The sequence below is a fragment of the Lithobates pipiens genome, unplaced genomic scaffold (genome assembly GCF_037356315.1).
Source record: "Lithobates pipiens isolate NorthernLeopardFrog02 unplaced genomic scaffold, aLitPip1_a1.2 Scaffold_41, whole genome shotgun sequence".
NCBI classification, from domain to species: Eukaryota; Metazoa; Chordata; class Amphibia; order Anura; family Ranidae; genus Lithobates; species Lithobates pipiens.
The window spans coordinates 6,057,342-6,082,018 of NW_027507861.1; the positions used below are offsets into that span (position 1 = coordinate 6,057,342).

Consider the following 24,677-nt stretch of genomic DNA (forward strand, 5'->3'; position numbering starts at 1 on the left):
GAAATCTGTTCATACACTGACAGTCTGACACACGGGGGTGGTGATCTCACTGGAGCCTGGGACTGGTCTAGAGAGCGGAGCTACTGCATTTCTAATGTGTCCGGGTGTCGGGAGAGCACAAACCCGGGCACAGCTGTCAAAACCCGGACTGTCCAGGTCATTCCCGTACAGGTGGCAACCCTACCCTCCTCCCTCTCTTCTATCCTACTCTGTCTCTTACTCACTCAGCCTTATCATTTAACCTCTTGCCTGCCAGGCACTTTCACCCCCTTCCTACCCAGGACAATTCACAGCTTTCAGTGCTCTCACGTTAAGCCTAGGTTCACACTGCTGCGGTGACGAGAATCGGATGTGATTCGCACCGCACTGCAGTGCAAATCACATCCGATCTCTGTGCGATGCGATTTCAGCCATACAGATAGTATGGCTGAATTCGCATTGCACACGGCCCAAACTCGCACAGGACCCTTTTTTTGGTCCGCAGCAGAATCGGATCGCATGGGTGTTCACACCATGCGATCCGATTCCTGTCCGAGTTTGCAGATCGCACTGCGATATGCAAACTGATCTGGGGGTGTCATTAACATTTCACGGACACTCCCAGCAGTTCGCATAGGGCAGTGTGAACTGCCGCCGGGAGGTATGCGATGCGGGAACCCGCAGTATATTCGCAGCGTTCCGGCATCGCTGCAATGTGAACCCGGCCTAAACCCAGGTTCTCATTGGAGTGATTTGGCATGCAATCGGCGCAACGATTCCACTTGCAGTGTCAAACCGATTCCCAAAAGTAGTTTCTGTACTACTTTTAGCAACTTCGGAATGCGATTTCAATAGACATTTGTATAGGAACACGCACAGATGTCTCTGAAATCGCACCCCAAAGTCGGGATTGACATGCGAATATGAAATCGCTCAATAGTTCATCTGTACTCGCTTGATTTATTTCCTGATGTCAGTGTGAACCTGGGCTCTGAATGATAATAGCGCTGTCAAGGAACACTGTACCCATATTACATTGTTGGCCTTTTTTCACAGAAATGGAGTTTTCGTTTTGGTGGTATTTAATCACCACAGGGGGGGAGGTTTATTTTTTGCTAAAATATGAAAAAAGCAGAATAAAAAAAAAAAAATGTAAATACATTGTCTTGAAAAGTATTCATACCCCTTGACATTCCCCACATGCTGTCATGTTACAACCAAAAATTTAAAGACCAACACAAAGAGTCACATAATTGTGAAGTGGAAGGAAAATCATAAATAATACAAATAAATATGTGAAAAGTGTGGGGGAGGGGCATTTGTATTCAGCCCCCTTTACTCTGATACCCCTAAATAAAATCTAGTGGAACCAATTGCCTTCAGAAGTCACCTAATTAATAAATAGTCCACCTGTGTGTAATGTAATCTCAGTATAAATACAGCTGTTCTGTGAAGCCCTCAGAGGTTTGTTGGAGAACCTTAGTGAACAAACAGCATCATGAAGGCCAAGGAACACACCAGGCAGGTCAGGGATAAAGTTGTGGAGAAATATAAAGCAGGGTTATGTTATAAAAAAATCTCCCAAGCTTTGAAACCTCACGGAGCTCTGCACAATCCATCATCAGAAAATGGAAAGAGCATGGCACAACTGCAAACCTACCAAGACATGGCCGTCCACCTAAACTGACCGGCCGGGCAAGGAGAGCATTCATCAGAGAAGATATGGAAGAAGGTGCTCTGGTCAGATGAGACCAAAATTCAACTTTTTGCCCCCCCCCCCCCGTGAGACATGGCGGTGGCAGCATCATGTGGTGGGGATGGTTTTCTTCAGCAGGGGCAGGGAAGCTGGTCAGAGTTGATGGGAAGATGGATGGAGACAAATACAGGACAATCTTAGAGGAAAACCTGTTAGAGTCTGTAAAAGACTTGAGACCGGGGTGGAGGTTCCCCTTCCAGCAGGACAACGACCTGAAACATCCAGCCAGAGCTACAATGGAATGGTTTACATCAAAGCATATTCATGTGTTAGAATGGTCCAGTCACAGTCCAGACCTAAATCCAATTGAGAATCTGTGGCAAGACATGAAAATTGATGATCACAGACGCTCTCCATCCAATCTGACAGAGCTTGATATATTTTACAAAGAAGAAGAATGGGCAGAAATGTCCTCTCTAGATGCGCAAAGCTGGTAGAGACATCCTCAAAAAGACTTGTAGAGAAAGGGGGTTCTACAAAGTATTGACTCTGGGGGGCGCCATACAAATTCCCCCCCCACATTTTTCACAGATTTATTTGTATCATTTATCATTTCCCTTTCACTTCACAATTATGTGCCACTCTGTGTTGGTCCATCACATAAAATCCCAATAAAATACATTTATGTTTTTGCCTGTAACATGACAAAATGTGGAACATTTGAAGGGGTATGAATACTTTTTCAAGGTATTGTAAGTAATTTTTCTCCTTCACTAAAGTTCACTGATAGGTGATGGCACTGATAGGTGGCACCGATAGGTGGAACTTATGGGCGGTATAATTGGGCACTGGGTGGCAATGATGGGCATTAATGGGTGGCACTGAAAGGCAGTACTGATTGGTGTCACTGATGGGCACTACTAGGGCAGCACTGACAACATGTTGCACTGACAACATCAGTACCCTAATTTTCTGTACAGTCTCCCCTGCGAGGAGATGCCCCTGATTGGCTCTCTTTACATGCTGTCATTTACATGTGATTGGCTGTTATTGGACACTCACATGGCCAATCACATGGGTAAAGAGCCGCGTCATCGGCTCTTTACCAAGACCGGGGTCATGCTGTCATTGCTGTATCATATTTGTCTTGCTTCATAATATCAATACATGTTATAAAACCCGGTGGGCATGGATGGCGGGCTGATTCGGTGGTACAATGGGCCACTCGACTGGACTTGCCCCCCAGGCTTAACGCTGCCAGCCCTCCCCTGTATATCATTGTCCCAAGAGAATGATTCTGAATGTGATGCTCCTCTTTCCTCAACCACTGCAGACGTTTTATATACTCTTACCCCACAAGAGTTGCAGCATGACGTAGAGCACGTGCAAGAGGAATATTCTGTGAGGAGTAGGACAGGTAGCAGTCCACTTTTTTCATCTGCTGCTAACTCCCCTTCTCCCTCTGTTATTATAGAGGAAGAATCCTGTGATGATAACACCGACCTCCCCAGCACCCCTGCAACAGCTTCCACCACTGGTGTGCTACCTGCTGCAGCTATATCAGCCCATACTACTACTAGTGATCAGGGTAAAGGGGCTGCATCCCGCCGCAGCAATGTGTGGAAATACTTCCAAACAGTGGAAGGCGGGTTCTTTGCAAAGTGCAAGTTGTGTGGGAAGCAAGTCAGCAGGGGTAAAAAGTTGGGACATTTAACCAACGCTGGTATGAACCTGCATCTCAGAAATCACCACAGTTCTACTTTACTGCGGGCATAGGCAGAAAAAGATGGTAGAGCAGGAAGCAGCATAACAGACTCTGACTGTACTGGTGGTACCTCCTCAGCCACACCACAGACTCAGAGCACAGCCCATAGAGAGGGTTCAATTAGGACAAACCGTCCACATGCAGTAGTTCCACTGCAGGCCCAATCAGGCTCCTCATCCTCCCAAGGACATTATCAGCCTACCCTAGATAGTTTTGTTGGCTTTAGCTCCAAGGGCATGTCAAAACAGCAGGCCAACAAGATCACCCGCCTCATTGGCCAATTCATTGCTGTTGGAGGAGCCTCTTTTCGCATGATTGAAGGGGAGCCATTTAAACAGCTGATGCATGCCGTTGCTCCACGATACGTTATTCCTGCACGAACAACTTTCAGCAGAAAGATTGTTCCAGCACTGTACCATTCGTGTGCTGCATTATTAAAGGAAAAAATGGCCAAAGCTGAGGGTCAGACAATACATTTGACCACTGATTTGTGGACAGCTCCCAGCGGTCAACATGCTTTCCTGTCTTTGACTGCACACTGGTAGCAGGCCACTGTGCCTGTTGGTGGTGGCACTACTGCAAGAGCTCAAACTTCATCAGGAAGCAGGTCTGCAGCTCAAGACCAGCAGGGTTATCAAGCTTTCCTGCTGCACACAGAAGTCCGCGATGATAGACACAGCTCTGCCAACATATTGCGGGCAATTAGAGTGATGTTGGCCAATTGGTTTGGAGAGCAGGCAGACACCAATGTTTCTGTTGGGTTCATAGTGACAGACGGAGGTTCAAACATGGTCAAAGCACTCCAAGATGGATCTTTTGTCAGTGTGCGCTGTTCTGCACACATACTGCATTTAGTGGTCAAGGGTGCAATCCCAGTGGAGAAAAACAACAAGATTGCTCACATTTTGGACCTTTGCAGGAAAATTGCAGGGCATTTCCACCGCAGTGTAGTTGCTAGTCAACTGTTGAGGGAGGAGCAAGAACAATCAGGGCTCCCCATACATCGCCTGAAACAAGATGTCAGCACCCGGTGGAACTATACCCTGGAAATGCTGGAACGCATTTTGGAGCAAAAGACAGCCATCCACAATATATCATCTCACCATAGCATTGGGATTGATTCCACACTGGGACGTGATGACTGGTGTATAATTGGCCAGCTTGTTTCTGTCTTAAAACCTTTTCGCAATGTGACGGAAAACTTGAGTCAGAGCAATGCCAGCCTAGGACAGGTCATACCCTTGTTTACCTATCTTATTGATAAAATGCGATCATTCCTAGAAAGCAGTGAGCCGGTTTGTGGCAGCCCACTTCATGCCGATGTAGCGTCTTTCATCAGAAAGCTACAAGACAATTTAAAAGATCGGCTAAATGACCGTGTCCGCAAAAGCCCTGAACTCATGCTGGCTACCCTGTGTGATCCCAGGATCAAAGGTAAACTGGCACTCAGAGACAACAGCCTTTCCTACTGGAAAGAAAAACTCATTGAAAGAGTCCATAATTTGCAGCAACAAAGAGGTATGCTGAATGAGGCCGATTTGGAACATTCACCTGCAATGACTGCTATTTCAAGGCCTGACACCATCACTCAAAAACAACTGAGTGGAGCATGTGCATGTTGGGTAGAGGCACTTGACAATCTGGTGGATGCAGGTCAAGCAGCAGGTAATCGAGAGGAGAGCAGTGCCTCTGAAATGGTCAGGGCCTACCTATATGAAGCCCCTTTGCTTCCTACAGAGGACCCTTTGACCTATTGGGATGGTAAGAAAAGTGTGTGGCCTGGTCTTTGCCTGGTTGCCCAGAAACTACTATCCTGTCCTCCAACCAGTGTGCAAAGTGAGAGAGTTTTCTCTATTACTGGGAACATCCTTAATCCACACCGTGCACAACTAACACCCCATTTGATGGAACAAATAACTTTCCTCAAATTTAACCTCCCCAAGCTGGGTTACCCTACCCTTAACTTGTGAGACCCGAATTATTGCCACCATGTGAAGAAGATACATGGGGCTCAGAGGAACCATCCAAATGTTGAGGAAAAGCATTTTTTTTTATTTTCTTACCACTTGAAGTTGACATTCACAATAGCAGTTCTCTTCGGTGTGACCCCAAGATTTAAATTAATAATGATGATATCATATTATCTAGATTTATCTATAAATCTATCGGATATCGGATTAAAATTTAATGATTTAAACTAATATCTATAGAGTTTTTTTTAAGTGTTGCCTATAGAAAATATAGGTTACTGAAGTTTGTCGCCATTTCACGGTGCACATAATTTAAGGTTTGGCAAGCTGGGTATCTATTTACTTTGCGATACCTTGTTTTTTTATATTTTACCAAAAACGTGGGTAATTTATTGCATTTTGTTTCCCTAGAATTCACTTTAGTGTTTTTTTTTACTGACTTTTTGTGTTTCCGAGACCATTGAGGTAATATCATGTGACATAAAAAATGTAAACTACCACTATTTTATTTTTTAGGATGTCTGCTTTCAGAAAATATATAATGTTTGGTATATTTCCATCATCTTCAAGGCAAAAATTATTTTTTAAACATGTGTGCAAAAAACGCAAAAAGGGCTCTGGCGGTGAAAAGGTTAAAGTGAACCCCAGCTGGAGGAAGTTCAGTCCCCAGAAGTGGTAGGAATATGACCTCACACTCAGCCCCCGATCTCTTGTAGGTGTGCTGTGTGAATAGTCTATGGAGAGGAGTAATAGCTAAACAGAGAATGCAGATAACAAGAACATCCATTCTACACCTGATGAGATCCCCGAGACTTTCATCAGAACCAGATGTAATACAATTAGCCAGCTGAACTTAAGTGATACTGTTAAATACATCCCATAAACAGCAGCAACCCAGTGTGGGAAGGCCTGTGGCAGCTTAGGGGATTGCTTTCTCACCAGAGACTTTTCCCTCAATGGTGTCCCAGTCACAGACCTGCCTGCAAACATGTCACCCGTGAGAGGAGATAAAATATGGAAAGGAGGCATTTATCATGGGAGAGGAGGTTTGGAGAAGGTGTGCTTAGCTGGAGCCGTGACACCTGACTTATGGTGTATCAACAGTCAGAAGAACCTGGAATGGACTCTCTTAATGAGGCTTCAGAGGCTTTGCAAGATGCCACTTGACCCCATCCTAGTCTCTGGTACTGCGACAGTGTCAATCATGTATTAGCTCAGGATCTGGCAATGAAGAAAACACTTGGTAACATTGCCCAGTTAGTGAATGATGAAAATGCATTACATGTTCTGTTAAAGCTCCATAAAAAAGATAAATATATGAATTATGAGGAAAAAAAAGTCAGTGCATCCGATCATTACATTCCAGTTTACAGATTTTGTTTTTATAAAGTAGCATTTTATCTTTTCACTTCATCCCTACCTTATGGGATAACATTGGGGCTATGAAGCTAATGGAACACCCGCAACTCCTTTAATACCCCCCGTCTTCCAGAGTTTCCTCTCTACAAGCTTCTCTGCTGAAGCTTGTGAATCCTCTGGTTGCAGATTATCCCGGTATTAACTGTAAACTTTTGTCACATTCAGAGCATTAAAATGGCTTCTCTCCAGTGTGAACTCTCTGGTGTGTGATAAGATTTGATTTCTGTGTAAAAGCTTTGCCACATTCAGAACACTGATATGGCTTCTCTCCAGTGTGAACTCTCTGGTGTGTGAAAAAGTATTTCTTGGTTGTAAAAGCTTTGCCACATTCAGAACACTGATAAGGTTTCTCTCCAGTGTGAACTCTCTGGTGTGTGATAAGATTTGATTTCTGTGTAAAAGCTTTGCCACATTCAGAACACTGATATGGCTTCTCTCCAGTGTGAACTCTCTGGTGTGTGAAAAAGTATTTCTTGGTTGTAAAAGCTTTGCCACATTCAGAACACTGATATGGCTTCTCTCCAATGTGAATCCTCTGGTGTATGATAACATCTGACTTCTGTGTAAAAGCTTTGCCACATTCAGAACACTGATATGGCTTCTCTCCAGTGTGAAACCTCTGGTGTGCAATAAGTTTTGAGTTTGCTATAAAAGTTTTATCACATTCGGAACACTGAAATGGTTTCTCTTTATTGTGAATCTTCTGGTGTGTGATACGTTTTGCTTCCATTGTAAAACCTTTGTTGCGTTCCAAACAAGAAATATCTGCTGAAATGACTCCTCTTATGTATACATGGGATGGACTTTACTATAAAGCCATTGTCACTTCCAGAACACTGAAATGACTTCTCTCCTGTTGTCCTCTGAGGCTGGATCAGTGTTGAAAAGGATCCAAAATACTTATGACTTTTAGAACACGGATATGTCTTGAATCCTTTGTGAATTCTCCAGTGAACTGCAATAAAAACTTTCAGTCACTTATAACACCCAAATGGATCATTTCCAATGTGACTTTGTTTTATTGATGAAGACCAGCATGACCAAAAACTTGGTTCCTCAGTCCACCTGTACAGAACAAAAAAAAAAAAAATCAGAATTCTGTAAAAAAAAAGGGTTTTAATAAAATTACTTTATTTTTCAACATTTTATATTAACTGCTTCCCACTCAGCCTATTGTAATATGACGGGCAAAAGGAGACATATTGTTCTGGGAGATTTTTCTACATGGACATTCCAACATGTAAATCACTTTGCTTGTAGAGCAATTAATAAATCTTTTCATTTTAAATGTTTTGGATCGATCTGAATCAGTGAATATCTGAGGAACATGTGAGGTACATTGAATGAAAGTACAAATGAGTGAATTAGTAGATAGAGAATATTGAAAAAGTGCAGACATGTGACCCCTGATAGTGCTAAGGGTTAAATATATTTCTACCCAGAACAAGCAAAAATGAAAAAAAATACGGTCAACTGAAAAGTGTTATGGGAAAACTCCCAACGTTTCAAACCAACAAAATGAAACCTTCTGCATGTGCTGATCAATCTTGAAGGAAATAGATTGAGGATCTTTATAGAAGAGCTCCAGTTTCCCAACAAAATTAACCGCATACCGACCAGCTGCCGCAGTTCTACTTCAGCAGCAAGGCTTGGCTGCACGAATCGCCATTATGGTACGTTGGCGCCATAAATGGCCACTAGGGGGTGCTCGCGTGCCACCGGGGGTGCGCACACGCTTCCACTCATTCCCCGAGCTGATACCAGTGCGGTCTCAATCACCTCCGGGCTCCCACAATCGCTCGGGGCACATGGAGAACCCGGAACTGTGTGTGTATAAATACACAGTTACCGGTTCTCTGAGTAGTGAACTGAGAGATCGTCTGTTCATACAGAGTATAAACAGTGATCTGTTAGTTTCCCTACACAGTCCCATTCCCCTTCAGTTAGAACATGTACTAGGAACACATTAACCCCTTCACTGCCCCCTAGTGTTAACCCCTTCACCACCAGTGACATTTTTACAGTAATCAATGCCATTTTAATCGCACTGATTGCTGTATTATTGCCAATGGTTCCGAAAATGTGTCAAAAATGTCCGATGTGTTCCTTTCCAGGGATCCAGTGATGTCCTCCCCTGAACCAATTTGTCAATGGTCTTTGGGTGAAGGCACCGGCATCTCAAGTAAGGTAACAGGAAGTGATGCCTTTCGGCCTTCACAGTCAGTTTTCTAATGCGCATGCCGGAGCCGGGCTGCGCCTTCTGAATGGTCCTGCAGTCTTCTGGGACCTGTGATGTGTACCAGAAGACTGCGGGGGGAGAGGGGGATGAACTTCCAGCTCAGACTGCGGTGATCTGATCTGGAAGTGAGCGGGTACCTGCCAAAATCAGGTACCCACCCCCCTCAAAAAAAGTGCCAAATGTGTCAGTGGAGGGGGGAGGATGCTAGACATGTGGAAAAGGAAAAAAAAATAATTTAGTTTTAATTAGTTAATTAATTAATTTCATTTAGTTACATTAGTTAAATTCATTAAATTCGTTTTCGGATTTTGTTTTGTTTTCTACCGAATTTGAAAAATCGGTCGCATTCGAAAATATTTCAACCAAATTCGAAATTATTTCAACCGGATTCGAAAATATTTTGCGACCCATATTTAGGGCCATGTATCTGGAGGTCACTTGGTGCTAGAAACCTCAAATTGGAGATGTCCTAGTGCTAGTTCTACTGTGTTTGCATACCAAATTTGAGGTTTCTAGCTATAAGTGGCCCCGAGATATGTGGCCCCAAAGTCGGGTTGCAAAATGTCAGTCTCTGCTGCACTGAGCACTGCAACCAAGGCGGAAGGAGGAATACGGGGAACAGAACTGGGAGAGTGGCGCGCTGTGTTTGGTACCTCACAGCAGAGCTCACAGTTCAAACAGCAGAAGGAAGGGTGAGAGACAGTATTTATGCTACTTATCTAACCAGTATTCACTGTGACCACCAATGCCTTGGAGTAAAGTGCGTTGTTACTAAGGAGTGGAGTGATTTTGAAGTGCTTTCGTTCAAGCTGTTTACATGTGAGTGCATTAATGAGTGGATTTTAATTTTGGAATTAAAGAGTTTTTACAGTGTTGCACTATGGGAGATTTTTGTTCTTCTTTCTGAGGTGCTTTGAGGGGTTGCTCCATTAAAAGCCTTAAAGGAGAATATACATTGATTGCTGGATACCTGCTGTCATCGTTTGAGTGATCTAAACGCACATCTGGCCTGGCACGAGAGTGCTGGGCATTGCAGCTGATGCTTTGAGGGGTTGCTCCATTAAAGCCTTAAAGGAGAATATACATTGATTGCTGGATACCTGCTGTCATCGTTTGAGTGATCTAAACGCACATCTAGCCTGGCACGAGAGTGCTGGGCACCGCAGCTGGTGCTTTGAGGGGTTGCTCCATTAAAAGCCTTAAAGGAGAATACACATTGAGTGCTGGATACCTGCTGTCATTGCTTGAGTGATCTAAACGCACATCTAGCCTGGCACGAGAGTGCTGGGCATTGCAGCTGATGCTTTGAGGGGTTGCTCCATTAAAGCCTTAAAGGAGAATATACATTGATTGCTGGATACCTGCTGTCATCGCTTGAGTGATCTAAACGCACATCTGGACTGGCACGAGAGTGCTGGGCATTGCAGCTGATGCTTTGAGGGGTTGCTCCATTAAAAGCCTTAAAGGAGAATATACATTGATTGCTGGATACCTGCTGTCCTCGTTTGAGTGATCTAAACGCACATCTAGCCTGGCGCGAGAGTACTGGGCACCGCAGCTGGTGCTTTGAGGGGTTGCTCCATTAAAAGCCTTAAAGGAGAATATACATTGAGTGCTGGATACCTGCTGTCATTGCTTGAGTGATCTAAACGCACATCTGGCCTGGCACGAGAGTGCTGGGCGCTGCAGCTGGTGAGTTCTCCAACGAGGGGGGCACGGTCACTGAGGGTGTATGGTGAAGGCTATACCAGTATTATATGGACAGTGATAAGATTTGCACATGAAAAGGATTTAAACTTTTTTTATGGACTATTGATTTCATCTATGTATTATTATTTTAAGACTATCACATTGAGTCTTTTCACAAATATATATATTTTCCATTTCTTTAGAGATATTTTGTTGTGATTCACACAATTTGTTGTTTGAGGGGTAACTTCAATTTTGATTACTTTTACACTAATTTAGCGCTACAAGGTGATATTTTATGATTATTTGGATGGGTTTAGCTACATTCACCTTCTTGTTTATTTATTCATACATTTAAGTAGCAGCTGGGAGAGGGGTTGTTGGCGCGGTGGTGATACACTTAGGTGGCAATTTTTGAGGTGTGTATCAAGTTTTTTTATACTTTTGATCTTCAATTATTATTATTTTTGTTTTTTATTATTATACAGGTTTTATATAGCGCCAACAGCTCAGCGCTTTACAACATGAGGGCAGACATTACAGTTACATTACAATTTAGTAATTAGTTAGTGCTTACAATCTAAATTACAAAGATTATAACTGCTTTATATCCAAATGAAATGCCGACACTCTCACCATCAAACTTTGCAATAACTCTATGACCCCATTGGTAAGATACAGCAGCGATGTTAATAAGCAAGTTTTGGATTGGAAGGAAGAGTCGATCTGAAATGTGGATCATAATTAGAGGATTAGTTTTCTTTGTTACACTACTGTAATAAAAGACATCAAAGTTGCATTTAGTCCAAAGAATGATTGATACTGTTCATTAGACAACATTTTTATTATTTTATTTAGAGAATAAAGGATTTGAATACAATGTACAAAAAGGTACCGGACAATTCTGCAAGGCATACAATTTCATCATCCGGATTTAAATTAATATGAGATATCATGTAGTTAAGTTGGGGATGAGATGAGATGAGATGATATAAGTTGGGGATGAGATGAGATGAGATGAGATGAGATGAGATGATATAAGTTGGGGATGAGATGAGATGAGTTGAGATGATATAAATTGGGGATGAGATGAGATGAGATGATATAAGTTGGGGATGAGATGAGATGAGATGAGATAAGTTGGGGATGAGATGAGATGAGATGATATAAGTTGGGGATGAGATGAGATGAGATAAGTTGGGGATGAGATGAGATGAGATAAGTTGGGGATGAGATGAGATGAGATGAGATGATATAAGTTGGGGATGAGATGAGATGAGATGAGATAAGTTGGGGATGAGATGAGATGAGATGATATAAGTTGGGGATGAGATGAGATGAGATGAGATGAGAAGATATAAGTTGGGGATGAGATGAGATGAGATGAGATGAGAAGATATAAGTTGGGGATGAGATGAGATGATATAAGTTGGGGATGAGATGAGATGAGATAAGTTGGGGATGAGATGAGATGAGATGAGATAAGTTGGGGATGAGATGAGATGATATAAGTTGGGGATGAGATGAGATGAGATGAGCAGAGATGAGATGAGATGAGATGAGAAGATATAAGTTGGGGATGAGATGAGTTGAGATGAGATGAGATGAAATGAGATGATAAGATATAAGTTGGGGATGAGATGAGATGAGAAGAGATGAGATGAGATGAGATGAGAAGAGAAGAGATGAGAAGAGATGAGAAGAGATGAGAAGAGATGAGAAGAGATGAGAAGAGATGAGAAGAGATGAGAAGAGATGAGAAGAGATGAGAAGAGATGAGAAGAGATGAGAAGAGATGAGAAGAGATGAGAAGAGATGAGATGAGATGAGATGAGATGAGATGAGATGAGATCAGATGAGATCAGATGAGATAAGATGAGAAGAGATGAGATGAGATGAGATGAGATGAGAAGAGATGAGATGAGAAGAGATGAGAAGAGATGAGAAAAGATGAGAAGAGATGAGATGAGAAGAGATGAGATGAGATGAGATGATAAGATATAAGTTGGGGATGAGATGAGATGAGATGAGATGAGAAGAGAAGAGATGAGAAGAGATGAGATGAGATGAGAAGAGATGAGATGAGATGAGAAGAGATGAGATGAGATGAGATGAGAAGAGATGAGATGAGATGAGATGAGATGAGAAGAGATGAGATGAGATGAGAAAAGATGAGAAGAGATGAGATGAGAAGAGATGAGATGAGATGAGATGATAAGATATAAGTTGGGGATGAGATGAGATGAGATGAGATGAGAAGAGAAGAGATGAGAAGAGATGAGATGAGATGAGAAGAGATGAGAAGAGATGAGAAGAGATGAGATGAGAAGAGATGAGAAGAGATGAGAAAAGATGAGAAGAGATGAGATGAGAAGAGATGAGATGAGATGAGATGATAAGATAAAAGTTGGGGATGAGATGAGATGAGAAGAGAAGAGATGAGAAGAGATGAGATGAGATGAGATGAGATGAGAAGAGATGAGAAGAGATGAGATGAGATGAGATGAGAAGAGATGAGATGAGATGATAAGATATAAGTTGGGGATGAGAAGAGATGAGATGAAATGAGATGAGATGAGAAGAGATTAGATGAGAAGATAAGATATAAGTTGGAGATGAGATGAGATGAGAAGAGATGAGATGATAAGATATAAGTTGGGGATGAGATGAGATGAGATGAGATGATAAGATATAAGTTGGGGATGAGATGAGATGAGAAGAGATGAGATGAGATGATAAGATATAAGTTGGGGATGAGATGAGATGAGAAGAGATGAGATGAGATGATAAGATATAAGTTGGGGATGAGATGAGATGAAATGAGATGAAATGAGATGATAAGATATAAGTTGGGGATGAGATGAGATGAGAAGAGAAGAGATGAGATGAGATGAGAAGAGATGAGAAGAGATGAGAAGAGATGAGAAGAGATGAGATGAGATGAGAAGAGATGAGAAGAGATGAGATGAGAAGAGATGAGATGAGAAGAGATGAGATGAGATGAGAAGAGATGAGAAGAGATGAGATGAGATGAGATGAGATGAGATGAGATGAGAAGAGATGAGAAGAGATGAGAAGAGAAGAGATGAGATGAGATGAGATGAGAAGAGATGAGAAGAGATGAGAAGAGAAGAGATGAGATGAGATGAGATGAGATGAGAAGAGATGAGAAGAGATGAGATGAGATGAGATGATATAAGTTGGGGATGAGATGAGATGAGATGAGATGAGATGAGATGATATAAGTTGGGGATGAGATGAGATGAGATGAGATGATATAAGTTGGGGATGAGATGAGATGAGATGAGATGAGATGATATAAGTTGGGGATGAGATGAGATGAGATGAGATGATATAAGTTGGGGATGAGATGAGATGAGATGAGATGAGATGAGATGATATAAGTTGGGGATGAGATGAGATGAGATGAGATGAGATGAGATGAGATGAGATGAGATGATATAAATTGGGGATGAGATGAGTTGAGATGATATAAGTTGGGGATGAGATGAGATGAGATGATATAAATTGGGGATGAGATGAGATGAGATGATATAAATTGGGGATGAGATGAGTTGAGATGATATAAGTTGGGGATGAGATGAGATGAGATGAGATGAGATGAGATGAGATGAGATGATATAAATTGGGGATGAGATGAGATGAGATGAGATGAGATGAGATGAGTTGAGATGATATAAGTTGGGGATGAGATGAGATGAGATGAGATGAGATGAGATGAGATGAGATGAGTTGAGATGATATAAGTTGGGGATGAGATGAGATGAGATGAGATGAGATGAGATGAGATGAGATGATATAAGTTGGGGATGAGATGAGATGAGATGATAAGATATAAGTAGGGGATGAGAAGAGATGAGATGAGATGAGATGAGATGATAAGATGTAAGTTGGGGATGAGATGAGATGAGATGAGATGAGATGATAAGATATAAGTTGGGGATGAGAAGAGATGAGATGAGAAGAGATGAGATGATAAGATATAAGTTGGGGATGAGAAGAGAAGAGATGAGATGAGATAAGATAAGATGAGAAGAGATGAGATGAGATGAGAAGAGATGAGATGAGATGATAAGATATAAGTTGGGGATGAGAAGAGATGAGATGAGATGAGATGAGAAGACATAAGTTGGGGATGAGAAGAGATGAGATGAGATGATAAGACATAAGTTGGGGATGAGAAGAGATGAGATGAGAAGAGATAATAAGATATAAGTTGGGGATGAGATGAGATGAGATGAGATGAGATGTGAAGAGATGAGATGAGATGAGAAGAGATGAGATGAGATGATAAGATATAAGTTGGGGATGAGATGAGAAGAGATGAGATGATATAAGTTGGGGATGAGATAAGTTGGGGAAGAGATGAGATGAGATGAGATGAGATGATATAAGTTGGGAATGAGATGAGATGATATAAGTTGGGGATGAGATGAGATGATATAAGTTGGGGATGAGATGAGATGAGATAAGTTGGGGATGAGATGAGATGATATAAGTTGGGGATGAGATGAGATGAGATGAGATGATATAAGTTGGGGATGAGAAGAGATGAGAAGAGATGAGATGAGATGAGATGATATAAGTTGGGGATGAGATGAGATGAGATGAGATGATATAAGTTGGGGATGAGATGAGATGAGTTGAGATGATATAAATTGGGGATGAGATGAGATGAGATGAGATGAGTTGGGGATGAGATGAGATGAGATGATATAAATTGGGGATGAGATGAGATGAGAGGAGATGAGATGAGATGAGATGAGATGAGATGATATAAGTTGGGGATGAGATGAGAGGAGATGAGATGAGATGAGATGATATAAGTTGGGGGTGAGATGAGATGAGATGAGATGAGATGAGATGATATAAGTTGGGGATGAGATGATATAAGTTGGGGATGAGATGAGATGATATAAGTTGGGGATGAGATGAGATGAGATGAGATGAGATGATATAAGTTGGGGATGAGATAAGATGAGATGAGATGAGATGAGATGAGAAGAGATGATATAAGTTGGGGATGAGATGAGATGAGATGAGATAAGTTGGGGATGAGATGAGATGAGATGAGATGATATAAGTTGGGGATGAGATGAGATGAGATGAGATAAGTTGGGGATGAGATGAGATGAGATGAGATAAGTTGGGGATGAGATGAGATGAGATGATATAAGTTGGGGATGAGATGAGATGAGATGAGATGATATAAGTTGGGGATGAGATGAGTTGAGATGATATAAGTTGGGGATGAGATGAGATGATATAAGTTGGGGATGAGATAAGATGAGATGAGATGAGATGAGATGAGAAGAGATGATATAAGTTGGGGATGAGATGAGATGAGATGAGATAAGTTGGGGATGAGATGAGATGAGATGAGATGATATAAGTTGGGGATGAGATGAGATGAGATGAGATAAGTTGGGGATGAGATGAGATGAGATGAGATAAGTTGGGGATGAGATGAGATGAGATGATATAAGTTGGGGATGAGATGAGATGAGATGAGATAAGTTGGGGATGAGATGAGATGAGATGATATAAGTTGGGGATGAGATGAGATGAGATGAGATAAGTTGGGGATGAGATGAGATGAGATGATATAAGTTGGGGATGAGATGAGATGAGATGAGATGATATAAGTTGGGGATGAGATGAGATGAGATGAGATAAGTTGGGGATGAGATGAGATGAGATGAGATGATATAAGTTGGGGATGAGATGAGATGAGATGAGATGAGATGATATAAGTTGGGGATGAGATGAGATGAGATGAGATGATATAAATTGGGGATGAGATGAGATGAGATGAGATGAGATGAGATGATATAGTTGGGGATGAGATGAGATGAGATGAGATGAGATGATATAAGTTGGGGATGAGATGAGATGATATAAGTTGGGGATGAGATGAGATGAGATGAGATAAGTTGGGGATGAGATGAGATGAGATGAGATGAGATGAGATGAGATGAGATGAGATGAGATGATATAAGTTGGGGATGAGATGAGATGAGATGAGATAAGTTGGGATGAGATGAGTTGAGATGATATAAGTTGGGGATGAGATGAGATGAGATGATATAAGTTGGGGATGAGATGAGATGAGATGAGATAAGTTGGGGATGAGATGAGATGAGATGAGATGATATAAGTTGGGGATGAGATGAGATGAGATGAGATAAGTTGGGGATGAGATGAGATGAGATGAGATAAGTTGGGGATGAGATGAGATGAGATGAGATAAGTTGGGGATGAGATGAGATGAGATGATATAAGTTGGGGATGAGATGAGATGAGATGATATAAGTTGGGGATGAGATGAGATGAGATGAGATAAGTTGGGGATGAGATGAGATGAGATGAGATGAGATGATATAAGTTGGGGATGAGATGAGATGAGATGAGATGATATAAATTGGGGATGAGATGAGATGAGATGAGATGAGATGAGATGATATAGTTGGGGATGAGATGAGATGAGATGAGATGAGATGATATAAGTTGGGGATGAGATGAGAGGAGATGAGATGAGATGAGATGAGATGAGATGAGATGAGATGATATAAATTGGGGATGAGATGAGATGAGATGAGATGAGATGAGATGATATAGTTGGGGATGAGATGAGATGAGATGAGATGAGATGATATAAGTTGGGGATGAGATGAGTGAGATGAGATGATATAAATTGGGGATGAGATGAGATGAGATGAGATGATATAAATTGGGGATGAGATGAGATGAGATGAGATGAGATGAGATGATATAGTTGGGGATGAGATGAGATGAGATGAGATGAGATGATATAAGTTGGGGATGAGATGAGAGGAGATGAGATGAGATGAGATGAGATGAGATGAGATGAGATGATATAAATTGGGGATGAGATGAGATGAGATGAGATGAGATGAGATGATATAGTTGGGGATGAGATGAGATGAGATGAGATGAGATGATATAAGTTGGGGATGAGATGAGATGAGATGAGATGATATAAATTGGGGATGAGATGAGATGAGATGAGATGAGATGAGATGAGATGAGATGATATAAGTTGGGGATGAGATGAGATGATATAAGTTGGGGATGAGATGAGATGAGATGAGATAAGTTGGGGATGAGATGAGATGAGATGAGATGATATAAGTTGGGGATGAGATGAGATGAGATGAGATGATATAAATTGGGGATGAGATGAGATGAGATGAGATGAGATGAGATGAGATGAGATGATATAGTTGGGGATGAGATGAGATGAGATGATATAAATTGGGGATGAGATGAGATGAGATGAGATGAGATGAGATGAGATGAGATGATATAGTTGGGGATGAGATGAGATGAGATGAGATGAGATGAGATGATATAAGTTGGGGATGAGATGAGATGATATAAGTTGGGGATGAGATGAGATGAGATGATATAAGTTGGGGATGAGATGAGATGAGATGAGATAAGTTGGGGATGAGATGAGATGAGATGAGATGATATAAGTTGGGGATGAGATGAGATGAGATGAGATAAGTTGGGGATGAGATGAGATGAGATGAGATAAGTTGGGGATGAGATGAGATGAGATGATATAAGTTGGGGATGAGATGAGTTGAGATGATATAAGTTGGGGATGAGATGAGATGAGATGATATAAGTTGGGGATGAGATGAGATGAGATGAGATGATATAAGTTGGGGATGAGATGAGATGAGATGAGATAAGTTGGGGATGAGATGAGATGAGTTGAGATGATATAAGTTGGGGATGAGATGAGATGAGATGAGATGATATAAGTTGGGGATGAGATGAGATGAGATGAGATAAGTTGGGGATGAGCTGAGATGAGATGAGATGATATAAGTTGGGGATGAGATGAGATGAGATGAGATGAGATGATATAAGTTGGGGATGAGATGAGATGAGATGAGATGATATAAATTGGGGATGAGATGAGATGAGATGAGATGAGATGAGATGATATAGTTGGGGATGAGATGAGATGAGATGAGATGAGATGATATAAGTTGGGGATGAGATGAGATGATATAAGTTGGGGATGAGATGAGATGAGATGAGATAAGTTGGGGATGAGATGAGATGAGATGAGATGAGATGAGATGAGATGAGATGAGATGAGATGATATAAGTTGGGGATGAGATGAGATGAGATGAGATGAGATGAGTTGGGGATGAGATGAGATGAGATGATATAAGTTGGGGATGAGATGAGATGAGATGAGATGAGATGAGATGAGATGAGATGAGATGAGATGAGATGAGATGAGATGAGATGAGATGAGATGAGATGATATAAGTTGGGGATGAGATGAGATGAGATGAGATGAGATGAGTTGGGGATGAGATGAGATGAGCTGATATAAGTTGGGGATGAGATGAGATGAGATGAGATGAGATGAGATGAGATGATATAAATTGGGGATGAGATGAGATGAGATGAGATGATATAAGTTGGGGATGAGATGAGATGAAATGAGATGATAAGATATAAGTTGGGGATGAGATGAGAAGAGATGAGATGAGATGAGATGAGATGAGATGAGATGAGATGAGGATGAGAAGAGATGAGATGAGATGAGAAGAGATGAGAAGAGATGAGAAGAGATGAGATGAGAAGAGATGAGAAGAGATGAGAAGAGATGTGAAGAGATGAGATGAGAAGAGATGAGATGAGATGAGATAAGATATAAGTTGGGGATGAGATGAGATGAGATGAGAAGAGATGAGATGATAAGATAAAAGTTGGGGATGAGAAGAGATGAGATGAGATGAGAAGAGAAGAGATGAGAAGAGATGAGAAGAGATGAGATGAGATGAGATGAGAAGAGATGAGAAGAGATGAGATGAGAAGAGATGAGATGAGATGAGATGAGAAGAGATTAGATGAGAAGATATAAGTTGGGGATGAGATGAGATGAGATGAGATGAGAAGAGATGAGATGATAAGATATAAGTTGGGGATGAGATGAGAGGAGATGAGATGAGATGATAAGATATAAGTTGGGGATGAGATGAGATGAGATGAGAAGAGATGAGATGAGATGAGATGAGATGAGATGAGATGAGATGAGATGAGATGAGAAGAGATGAGAAGAGATGAGATGAGATGAGATGAGATGAGAAGAGATGAGATGAGAAGAGATGAGAAGAGATGAGATGAGAAGAGATGAGAAGAGATGAGAAGAGATGAGATGAGATGAGATGAGAAGAGATGAGAAGAGATGAGATGAGAAGAGATGAGAAGAGATGAGAAGAGAAGAGAAGAGATGAGATGAGATGAGATGAGAAGAGATGAGAAGAGATGAGATGAGATGAGATGATAAGATATAAGTTGGGGATGAGAAGAGATGAGATGAGATGAGAAGAGTTGAGATGAGATGAGAAGAGATGAGATGATATGATAAGATATAAGTTGGGGATGAGATGAGATGAGAAGAGATGAGAAGAGATGAGATGAGATGATAAGATATAAGTTGGGGATGAGATGAGATGAGAAGAGATGAGATGAGATGAGAAGAGATGAGATGAGAAGAGAAGAGATGAGAAGAGATGAGAAGAGATGAGATGAGATGAGAAGAGATAAGATAAGATGAGATGAGATGAGAAGAGATGAGATGAGATGAGATGAGATGAGATGAGATGAGATGATAAGATATAAGTTGGGGATGAGATGAGAAGAGAAGAGATGAGATGAGATGAGATGAGAAGAGATGAGAAGAGATGAGATGAGAAGAGATGAGATGAGATGACAAGAGATGAGATGAGATGAGAAGAGATGAGAAGAGATGAGATGAGATGAGAAGAGATGAGATGAGATGATAATATATAAGTTGGGGATGAGAAGAGATGAGATGAGATGAGAAGATAAGATATAAGTTGGGGATGAGATGAGATGAGATGAGATGAGATGAGATGAGAAGAGATGAGATGATAAGATATAAGTTGGGGATGAGATGAGATGAGATGATAAGATATAAGTTGGGGATGAGATGAGATGAGAAGAGATGAGATGAGATGATAAGATATAAGTTGGGGATGAGATGAGATGAGATGAGATGAGAAGAGATGAGATGAGATGAGATGAGAAGAGATGAGATGAGATGAGATGAGAAGAGATGAGATGAGATGAGATGAGAAGAGATGAGAAGAGATGAGAAGAGATGAGAAGAGATGAGAAGAGATGATATAAGTTGGAGATGAGATGAGATGAGATGAGATGATATAAGTTGGGGATGAGATGAGATGAAATGAGATGAAATGAGATGATAAGATATAAGTTGGGGATGAGATGAGATGAGATGAGATGAGATGAGATGAGATGAGAAGAGATGAGATGATAAGATATAAGTTGGGGATGAGATGAGAGGAGATGAGATGAGATGAGATGAGATGAGATGAGAAGAGATGAGATGAGATGAGATGAGATGAGAAGAGATGAGAAGAGATGAGAAGAGACGAGATGAGATGAGATGAGATGAGATGAGAAGAGATGAGAAGAGATGAGATGAGATGATAAGATATAAGTTGGGGATGAGATGAGAGGAGATGAGATGAGATGAGATGAGATGATATAAGTTGGGGATGAGATGAGATGAGATGAGATGATATAAGTTGGGGATGAGATGAGATGAGATGAGAAGAGATGAGATGAGATGAGATGAGAAGAGATGAGAAGAGATGAGAAGAGACGAGATGAGATGAGATGAGATGAGAAGAGATGAGAAGAGATGAGATGAGAAGAGATGAGAAGAGATGAGATGAGATGAGAAGAGATGAGAAGAGATGAGAAGAGATGAGATGAGATGAGAAGAGATGAGAAGAGATGAGATGAGATGATAAGATATAAGTTGGGGATGAGAAGAGATGAGAAGAGATGAGAAGAGATGAGATGAGATGATATGATAAGATATAAGTTGCGGATGAGATGAGATGAGATGAGATGAGAAGAGAAGAGATGAGAAGAGATGAGAAGAGATGAGAAGAGATGAGATGAGATGAGAAGAGATAAGATAAGATGAGATGAGATGAGAAGAGATGAGATGAGATGAGATGATAAGATATAAGTTGGGGATGAGATGAGAAGAGATGAGATGAGATGAGATGAGATGAGAAGAGATGAGAAGAGATGAGATGAGAAGAGATGAGATGAGATGAGAAGAGATGAGATGAGATGAGATGAGAAGAGATGAGATGAGATGAGAAGAGATGAGAAGAGATGAGATGATATAAGTTGGGGATGAGATGAGATGAGATGATATAAGTTGGGGATGAGATGAGATGAGATGATATAAGTTGGGGATGAGATGAGATGATATAAGTTGGGGATGAGATGAGATGAGATGAGAAGAGATGAGATGAGATGAGAAGATATAAGTTGGGGATGAGATGAGATGAGAAGAGAAGAGATGAGAAGAGATGAGAAGAGATGAGATGAGATGAGATGAGATGAGATGAGAAGAGATGAGATGAGATGAGATGAGAAGAGATGAGATGAGATGATAAGATATAAATTGGGGATGAGAAGAGATGAGATGAGATGAGATGAGATGAGAAGAGATTAGATGAGAAGATAAGATATAAGTTGGGGATGAGATGAGATGAGATGAGATGAGAAGAGATGAGATGATAAGATATAAGTTGGGGATGAGATGAGATGAGATGAGAAGAGATGAGATGATAAGATATAAGTTGGGGATGAGATGAGATGAGAAGAGATGAGATGAGATGAGATGATAAAATATAAGTTGGGGATGAGATGAGATGAGAGGAGATGAGATGAGATGAGATGAGATGAGATGATATAAGTTGGGGATGAGATGAGATGAGATGAGATGATATAAGTTGGGGATGAGATGAGATGAGATGAGAAGAGATGAGATGAGATGAGATGAGAAGAGATGAGAAGAGATGAGAAGAGACGAGATGAGATGAGATGAGATGAGAAGAGATGAGAAGAGATGAGATGAGAAGAGATGAGAAGAGATGAGATGAGATGAGAAGAGATGAGAAGAGATGAGATGAGAAGAGATGAGAAGAGATGAGAAGAGATGAGATGAGATGAGAAGAGATGAGAAGAGATGAGATGAGATGATAAGATATAAGTTGGGGATGAGAAGAGATGAGAAGAGATGAGATGAGATGATATGATAAGATATAAGTTGCGGATGAGATGAGATGAGATGAGATGAGAAGAGAAGAGATGAGAAGAGATGAGAAGAGATGAGAAGAGATGAGATGAGATGAGAAGAGATAAGATAAGATGAGATGAGATGAGAAGAGATGAGATGAGATGAGATGATAAGATATAAGTTGGGGATGAGATGAGAAGAGATGAGATGAGATGAGATGAGAAGAGATGAGAAGAGATGAGATGAGAAGAGATGAGATGAGATGAGAAGAGATGAGATGAGATGAGAAGAGATGAGATGAGATGAGAAGAGATGAGAAGAGATGAGAAGAGATGAGATGATATAAGTTGGGGATGAGATGAGATGAGATGAGATGATATAAGTTGGGGATGAGATGAGATGAGATGAGATGATATAAGTTGGGGATGAGATGAGATGATATAAGTTGGGGATGAGATGAGATGAGATGAGAAGAGATGAGATGAGATGAGAAGATATAAGTTGGGGATGAGATGAGATGAGAAGAGAAGAGATGAGAAGAGATGAGAAGAGATGAGATGAGATGAGATGAGATGAGAAGAGATGAGATGAGATGAGATGAGAAGAGATGAGATGAGATGATAAGATATAAATTGGGGATGAGAAGAGATGAGATGAGATGAGAAGAGATTAGATTAGAAGATAAGATATAAGTTGGGGATGAGATGAGATGAGATGAGATGAGAAGAGATGAGATGATAAGATATAAGTTGGGGATGAGATGAGATGAGAAGAGATGAGATGAGATGAGATGATAAGATATAAGTTGGGGATGAGATGAGATGAGATGAGAAGAGAAGAGATTAGATGAGAAGATAAGATATAAGTTGGGGATGAGATGAGATGAGATGAGATGAGATGAGATGAGAAGAGAAGAGATGAGAAGAGATGAGAAGAGATGAGATGAGATGAGATGAGATGAGAAGAGATGAGATGAGATGAGATGAGAAGAGATGAGATGAGATGAGAAGAGATTAGATGAGAAGATAAGATATAAGTTGGGGATGAGATGAGATGAGAAGAGATTAGATGAGAAGATAAGATATAAGTTGGGGATGAGATGAGATGAGAAGAGATGAGATGATAAGATATAAGTTGGGGATGAGATGAGATGAGAAGAGATGAGATGAGATGAGATGATAAGATATAAGTTGGGGATGAGATGAGATGAGATGAGAAGAGAAGAGATTAGATGAGAAGATAAGATATAAGTTGGGGATGAGATGAGATGAGATGAGATGAGATGAGATGAGAAGAGATGAGATGATTAGATATAAGTTGGGGATGAGATGAGATGAGAAGAGATGAGATGAGATGAGATGAGATGAGAAGAGATGAGATGATATGATAAGATATAAGTTGGGGATGAGATGAGATGAGATGAGATGAGATGATAAGATATAAGTTGGGGATGAGATGAGATGAGAAGAGATGAGATGAGAAGAGATGAGATGAGAAGAGAAGAGATGAGAAGAAATGAGAAGAGATGAGATGAGATGAGAAGAGATAAGATAAGATGAGATGAGATGAGAAGAGATGAGATGAGATGAGATGAGATGATAAGATATAAGTTGGGGATGAGATGAGAAGAGAAGAGATGAGATGAGATGAGAAGAGATGAGAAGAGATGAGATGAGAAGAGATGAGATGAGATGACAAGAGATGAGATGAGATGAGAAGAGATGAGAAGAGATGAGATGAGATGATAAGATAT

At 40.9% G+C, this 24,677-nt stretch overlaps 1 protein-coding gene and 1 pseudogene across 1 annotated transcript in view; one reads left to right on the forward strand and one right to left on the reverse strand.

Moving 5' to 3' along the window:
- The window catches only part of LOC143956800 (uncharacterized), a 499,331-nt pseudogene that overhangs the window by 155,008 nt on the left and 319,646 nt on the right, over nucleotides 1-24,677 (forward strand).
- LOC143956799 (uncharacterized) overlaps nucleotides 6,999-24,677 on the reverse strand; it is a 388,207-nt gene continuing 370,528 nt past the window's right edge. Inside the window, exon 4 of the mRNA XM_077466973.1 lies at nucleotides 6,999-7,532. Within this exon, the coding sequence (XP_077323099.1) occupies nucleotides 6,999-7,532 (534 nt within the window). The remainder of the gene's footprint in view (nucleotides 7,533-24,677) is intronic.